At 40.7% G+C, this 7,802-nt stretch overlaps 1 protein-coding gene across 1 annotated transcript in view; it reads left to right on the top strand.

Annotated features, from left to right (window-relative positions):
• The window catches only part of tenm1 (teneurin transmembrane protein 1), a 332,218-nt gene that overhangs the window by 237,588 nt on the left and 86,828 nt on the right, over nt 1-7,802 (top strand). The window contains exon 22 of the mRNA XM_015052017.1: nt 6,723-6,955. Within this exon, the coding sequence (XP_014907503.1) occupies nt 6,723-6,955 (233 nt within the window). The remainder of the gene's footprint in view (nt 1-6,722; nt 6,956-7,802) is intronic.

Genomic DNA, 7,802 nt, shown 5'->3' with positions numbered 1-7,802 from the left:
TGTTCTTTTTGTGAAATTAATTGGAAACCCTTGCCCCCCCCCCCCCGCCCCCCCCCCCCCCCTTCCCGTTAGCTGTGTTTAAAGTGCAAAATTTAAATTCCCCCTTTTATTTTTGACGGGGAATCATTGTGTTCAGGTCTCAGTAGTCGAACACAATAGCCTCGTGATATCAAAGGTTTTGTAATTAACGAACCACAGCCATGGTGCATCATTAAGTCAAGTCCTCTACGCGCGGCTGAACGGTGACGTTGTTGGCACAGTGCAGCTCGCAGTCGCTTTAAGGGTAAATTATGTTCGCGATGTGCTAACGCAGGTGTGAGGCCTGCAGTGACGGCTAACAAAATGCTAACATAAGCCCGCCTCACGTCTGAGACCTCAGCTCAATAAGCTTTTGTAAGATAGAGCGTCCAATTGACTCAATCAGCTTGGGCCGGGTTTAGCTGCAGTAGCTGTCTGGGTTTCACATGTGTACCCCCCCCCCACACACGCACGCACACACACCCACCGACTCTTTGATATTGCTCTGCCTTCCTTTTACCGTCACCGCTTTGTTTTGTTATATCCCGGCAAATACGCCCACCCCCCTGAAAAATGATGAGAATAACAACTAAAGCCATCAAATGAAATATACATTACCTAGCATCAAAAGCAGAAACACTGTCTGGGATACATGCATGCATAAGATATGAGTGATGAAATATGGCATATTTAAAAACAATAAATGCGCCAGTGGTCTTGGAGGTGTTGGGTCTAAAAAGAAAATGTGTGAGGATGTAGCTTATGGTAAGAATTATACGCTGCACCGATCTAACCTATGGTCTGCATATTTGTATTTACACATGCAGCTCCTCGTCTCTGTCTGATATGTAAATAAGTGTAATTTATGCAGGCAAATAGTCGGCCTGAGACTAAACTCACATAAAACCACCCAGATAACCTCAGTGCAAAAAACTGCTAATCAACTAAGATGCCATATTTATATAGGACACATATAAATATACACCTTTTTGTAACATTTTGTAGAAATATCTTAGCCAATATCAACTAAGTAATGATTAACTAAGAAAACCAACTATTACAGATCAAATAAAGAAAAATACAAGTGTTTTGGTTGACATTTGAGTTTGTTTTGATCTTTTTTTTCCTTTGATCTTTTTTTTCCTTTACTCAGTTCCTTTATCTGTATTCATTATTGCCATATTTCTTTGTTCCTTTTGTGTTTTCTGTTCCTTGTGCATTTCAATATATTTCTTTAGATTACCGTCAGGCTGTTTCTCTCTTGGTTTGTTGGATCAGTTGAGTTAATTAATTTCTACCTCAGTTTTCCTGCTTCCATTCTGCCACAGCTGCTCCACATCTCCTCTGATTAGTTCATGTGGTTCAACTCTTTTCTCAGTTTTTACTCTCCATGGATTTTATTTATTTATTTTATTGTTTCTTATGATTCATTTTTATAGCATTGTTTTACCACTGCAAGTATCATACACATTTTGTATCATACACATTTTGTATCATACACATTTTTTGTGTATGATACTTACACAAAAAAAACTAAAACAAAGATGTCATCCAAATTTGTTTCTCATTTAAAAACAAAAATGCAGAAGTGATATAGTGATGATTGGAATACTTATAATAATGTAATAACATTTAATTTTACTTATTCTGACTGATACAGAGACTTAAGCAATGACACAGAAGAAATACTTCCAACTTAGTGACAGTTTGCAAGTGGTTAATGCACAAAATGTTCCTGTCCCTTTAAACTTAAGATAGGATAAGATACTTTATGGCCAATTAAATTTACATACAGTGGATTTTATTTCTGTGTCCAGCGAGAAAACGCCGTAAAAATAAATCTAGCCAAAGTAAATAAGCAAAGTGCAGGAGCCCAAACATGCTCATATACTTAAACACAAAGAGCCATTCATGTCTGTGAAAACCAAACTAATTTAAAAAATGATTCTGCTGTGAGCGACGATATACGGCCGGCTCCACACTCCATACAGCCGGAGGAAACCCGACTCCTGCAGGCGCTTTCTCTGGCATTTCATTTAAAACACTGTAAGCCATCGTGACATCGCGCCTAATATAAACACTCTGTTACAGATGAGGCTTCGACATGAATGGGACTTTCTTTCTGCAAACATCTTTTAAAATAGCTTGGGAAAAAAAAGAAGAAAAGGTGTGTAGATTTGACAGTATTATTCATGTAAATGTGGAACATTTAAATATGAGTCATGTCATCTCTACTCGGTGCGCTCCAAACAAGCTCCTAAACAAACTTCATTGTGGTTAAATAAAGACACGGACAAAACACGTCAACGGTACGCGATTCGTCCCGCTCCTGCAGAATTAGGAGCTGCGCTCGTCATTACAGTTCGCTACAGGCTCACCGACCTCCGGTTCTTTTGAGCTTATCTTTGTTTGCGACGCGCCGATTTCAAGCGCTTCTTCAACTCCTTTGTACAAGTCGCAATTTCCTTGTGACATCTAGGCCTCATAGAATCCAATTAGTGCTCGGCATACGACGCTGATCCACAGATTCGGAAGGTCCATCAAGAAAAAAACAATAACAACTTTACAAAAAGTCTTATTTGTTGCTTATGAGGCATTTGTTAGTCTAGCATATATATAAAAAAGATTAAAGTTAAACCATTGTAGCGCACCAGATTTAAGCCAGAAAACCCTTTTACGAGTGGAAACTTGCACTCAAAACATGATGTAAACTGGTTCTGGAGTTTAAGAACCCCGCGATTTAAAAAAAAAAAGAATAAAAAAAACCATTCTGACTTTTTATTGTTGCGATTGACTTAAGTTCTTTTTAGCGTGATGAGAACAATTTTTCTGTTGGAGAAGAGGCTTGTTTAACAAACCCAGGGCAATTTCCCTGCATTTGGTTCTAAGTACAAACCTCGAATCATATTGTCTAAAAGGACCGTTGAAATGGTCGGAAGAGAACAAGAGAGACTTGGAGTATAATTGTGATCATTCATCGTTTCAACTGAATGTACGACAGTCCAGAGAAAATGTGCCGTGTTGCAGCCGGTTATAAAAGAAAACAATTAAGCCTTCTAAGAAAAGAGTACCGTCTCCACCAAGAGACACGGGGAACACTTAGCTGTCCTTGGACCGCCTCATTGTCCCGGCTCCCCAGAATCAGTATAGGGCGCATTGATTTTAGTTTATAATGGCACTTAACAGACCGCCCAATGTCAGAGTTCTGCAGTTCATGGCAGCAGAATAATGACCTGAAACTTACTGGTAAAAACTCTACATTTGATCATTTTCAAGAAACCTGCTTTGAGTTTGACGCCAGCCGAAACCCACAGTCTCCATAAGGGGCTCTTCGCAGCAAAGAAGAGAACAGTTTGCTTCAGAAACTGAGTTAAATTATGTAAAAGAGATACAGAAATGGCTAAAATACTGTCAGCTTACAGTCCCCAATGTTTTTTGTTTTGTTTTTTTTCTTTTTTTGCAATGCGGTTGTCTGGATCCAAGACAATTAGTTTTATTTTTCAACAGAAATGCTTACTTTCAAAAAAAAATACCTTAAAGTTTCTAAGGTATAACAGCTTTTCCTTTTCTTTTCTTTTTTTTTTTTTTTTTAAAAATTTGAATCTCTGTGGCTTCTGGTTGAAAGTAAAACGTCGAAGGTACGCGCTATAACTTTTTTCTCTATTATTTTGAATTTCAGCTGTATAGTCATGGGGAAAATAAAGTTTTAATGACTATCAGTACCGTAATGGTAACACCTAAAAAGGAAAAACCTTTCTTCTTCCAAAGGATTTATAAAGGAAAAGTAGCGCCCAGGCGAAGTGATTTAAACTGCTGCTCCGTTTCACTAAAAAGTTTTACCTCAGACCAAAAAAAAGGTGAAGTTTGCAGGTCTGGCACTCTCGGATGAGTTTCAGCGGTGCCAAGAAAGTAAGAGATTTTCAGTGACCCTGCAAAAACGACTGCTTCAACTGCCCAAAAATCAGTTTTTCTTTTTTTACTTCAACTTCAAGTTTATTATCATACATTAAGGTTAAACAGCTGCCAACCTCCTAAGGAGAGAACACCAAACCATCAGAGTCTGTTCTTAAATATTAATCTTATTGTTCTTGGCAGTGCAGTGAGAAAAAAAGCCAAACTGCGATGGTTTGTGCTGAAGGTTTGCCAGGACAAAGAGGGAGAGCGCTGTGCTCGTTGTGGAGCTGAAATCAAAATCTCAAAAGTACGGCGAGGAGGGGGCAACTAACGGAGCAATATGTTTTTTGAGGGAATAAAGCTGTTGATGAAAGTATTTTATTTAGACATCAATTTGTATTCTAAGTCAGAGTAAACAGATTGTAAAGAAAGAGTAAGCTCATAGTTTTTAGGCAGCAAAAGACTTTCAACCTCACCTTTTACTCCCAAATTGTTAGAACGTCCTTCCGAATCACAGCTGTTTCTTTGGATCGCAATATATCTTTAATCATTTGCTCCAGACACTGAGATACTGTGAGCCTCTCCTCTGTGTTAGTGTTTGTGGAGTTGTACCGTTGAACCTGCATTATTAATTTTTAACTTGGGCAAAAAGTGCAGGGCGGCATCCTGAGTTGCTCTTCTCGACCCAGAGCGACCTCGCTCGAACGCCGAGCAACACATACACAGTAATGGATTTTAAAGCATTGCTGGTAATGGAAAATAGCGTAAAACGCCTAAAAATAAAAAAATAAAAATTGTGCAGTTGTCAGCCTTGTTGCTTTCCAGCAATAAAGTCCTGGGTTAAAATCCCGGTCTGGTTTTTCTCTCGCAGTCTGTTGTGTTTGTGTCTCATACAGATCAAGTCACATAAATTTTTGGTTTCTGGAGTCAAGTTGGGTTTAGGTGGCACTTAACTGTAAGGGAAAATGACTCAAACCATGCAATTTAGAGTCGTGTAGTTAATGGAAAAGTGCCCTATAACATACATATTGGGATAATTGATCTCTCAAAATTGTCCTTAGGTATGATTTTGTTCATGCATGTTTTTTTTCTCATTTGCCTAAGTGTTGCCTAGTGGCCTGTCGATGGTGCACCCTTGTTCTCCTCCCTTTATCCTCCCAAAATCCAGAAAAAGAATAATCATGGATGAATGGACATAGAGGGAGGGATGGATATTTTATATGAACACATAAAGTCACACTTGCTGGTTCTGTATGGTTCAGGTGGGGACATGGCAGCAAGGTGCAATTCAAGCACTTGACTGAACATTATCAATGTTACAACTTCTATAAATCCAGGTTTTTAGAAGGTTGTTGCTCTGAAGCATAAAGGTGTGTTAATGCCCTAAAAAGCCAGAAGCTTTATCTTAGACTCGTCAGCCGTCACAATGTTAAATCTTAAACAGCACAATGGAAAAACACTGAACATGTGCTGTTTGCTCTGAAGGCTGTAAGGTTCTCTCCAAAAACAAAATGGCTGTATGACTGAATGAAGCACAAGACTTTCTGCAAATTGTCATTGGAACATAAAGTAGAGATGTAGAGAAAACCAAACATAGCGTGCTAGCACCAACACCCACAGGGGCGGAGATGTGATGCTTTGTGCTTGTTTGACTTTGACACGTTGCTGTCATTGAGTTGACCAATGAATTCCTGTGGATACCAAAGTTTTCTAAAGCCAAAGTTAGACTGTCTGGTGTAAAGCAGGGCAACTCCATACCTCGAGGGCCAGTGTGCTGCAGCTTTCACCCGAGTCTCTGCATCAATACACCTGAGTCAAATAACGAGGTCATTAGTAGGACTCTGGAGATCTTGGCTGCATTGAGGAGGTAATTCAGCTGTTTGGTTGAAGTGTGATGTACCACGGAGGCATCTCATAGTTGAAGGACTCTGGCGCTTGAAGACTGGTATTGGTCACCCCTGGTCTAAAGCCTAAAGCTTAGACTGTAGAGAAACTACTCATTACCTTCGATCAACATTATCAGAACAATGGAGTGCTGTTGTGGCGCAGGGGTAAGGCTCGACCCACGTATTGAGGACTTGGTCCTCGTGGCGGTGGTTGCAGGTTCGATTCCCGGCCTGGCAACATTTGCTGCATGTCTTCCCCTTCTCTCATTGCCCAGAAAAGATCAAGAATCAAGGCAAAGTACAGTCAAAGTCCACAGTTTTGGCTGCTGAAAACGTAGAGGCAGAACTGTAAAAGAGTTGCCAGAACAAACGTCTGCAAATCTCAACGCTGCATTGTAAAGAAATCTCATATAGGAAACAACATTAAACAACTGCTTTGTGGTATCGTAACTAAAAGTGGTTCTATAAGCTCCTAAATCATGGGACGGTGTACTCTGTTTTTCCCATGACTATATGGATAGTTATAGAAACTCTTTTTTTCACATCACCATAAATCAGGCGTATGTAGATTACTGAATTTTTTATTAGAAAATAATGATCTTTACTCGCAGCACAATCCTAGAAGCACTACTCACAGTTGGGCTGTTGAGACTGTGGCCATCTGCACTATGTAAATGAGAGGATATTAATCTTACTTCAGCGCAGTCAGAGTCTTATATTAATCCTATTTACTGAGATAAACTGATTGCATCCGAGTAACTTTTCTTCAACTCGTATTCTTGTGTAATCATAACAGAGAGTCTGTTGTACAAATCCAAGCCGGTTCCCGTCCTAAATACTCGTTTTGTGTTTCTGCAAAAGAGAAAAGAAAATCCAGTTTCCACTTTCACCTCACTCTCATTTTACTTTGTCTGCTTTCTCAAGTACCAGCCCCGCACACAAGTATTATCTGGCCATGGACCCGGTCGGCGAGGTCCTCTACGTGTCCGACACCAGCAGCCGCAGGGTGTACAGAGTGAGGAACCTGGGGCAGCCCAAGGATCCGGCACGCAACCTTGAAGTAGTGGCGGGGACGGGAGAGCAATGCCTGCCGTTCGACCAGAGCCACTGCGGGGAGGGCAGGAAAGCCACCGAAGCGGCGCTCAACAACCCTCGAGGTAAGGATGATACGCTCAGCGCCCTGAGAAATCGCTCCCTCTGTCCGCTCCCAGTTTCTCCGCACCGGTGCCAAGAGTCTGTTTCTGTTTATCGTCCGTTCAGGACTCTCTCGTAGATTTGTGATCAAAGATTAGTGTTTGGTAACATCGGTGTACGCCTAGCAGAAGGGCGAAGCGTTTGCTATTTCAGCGGACGTCCTGTGACAACTCCTTTTGAGCAGTCTGCAAGTACTTCACTCCCTCTTCGCCTCTCCATTTTGCGCTAAGTGTAACATCAATACAGAACAGTTAGAATGTGTTGGAATGGTCTCATAAAAATGAATGTTTATAACCTTTTCTGAGTTGCTTTGAGGCTCAGATATTGAAAAGTCGTGATCAAGGTGCGCTCCGGGCAGTTATCTGATCCGGATCGTTTCCATAACCTCGGTACGGCTGCGCACATAGTTTTTATTCCCTCATACATCAGTCCAAGTTGATCGCACAGACTCAAGACAATATGTGTGACAGTGTTTAGATACGAGTTTTATGAATCCCTGTTGAATCATGACGTTCTGTGGGTTATTGTGGCTTTTATATTGGCAAGGAAGTGCTTGGTGCTTACATTTGTTTGAGCTGAACACCCTTTGTTTTCAACACTGTGCTTCAGTGTCACCTCTGTGTGATTTGTGTGAATGTTTATATCGAATCCAAGCTGCTGCCTGAGTGCATGATTAGCCATATCAATCCAAGGAATCTGAAAATGTGAAGTGGGTCGCATGGAAACCGTCCCTGCTCTCTCATTTGAAACTCTTTCTTTTTGTTCTTGCCTCCAAAATGTTAAAAAGCAACAAAGCTATTTGCTGGAAAC

The sequence above is a fragment of the Poecilia latipinna genome, unplaced genomic scaffold (assembly GCF_001443285.1).
Source record: "Poecilia latipinna isolate Pla-1442-1.1 unplaced genomic scaffold, P_latipinna-1.0 Scaffold1081, whole genome shotgun sequence".
Lineage (NCBI taxonomy): Eukaryota > Metazoa > Chordata > Actinopteri > Cyprinodontiformes > Poeciliidae > Poecilia > Poecilia latipinna.
This window is presented reverse-complemented; position numbering and strand designations above follow the sequence as displayed.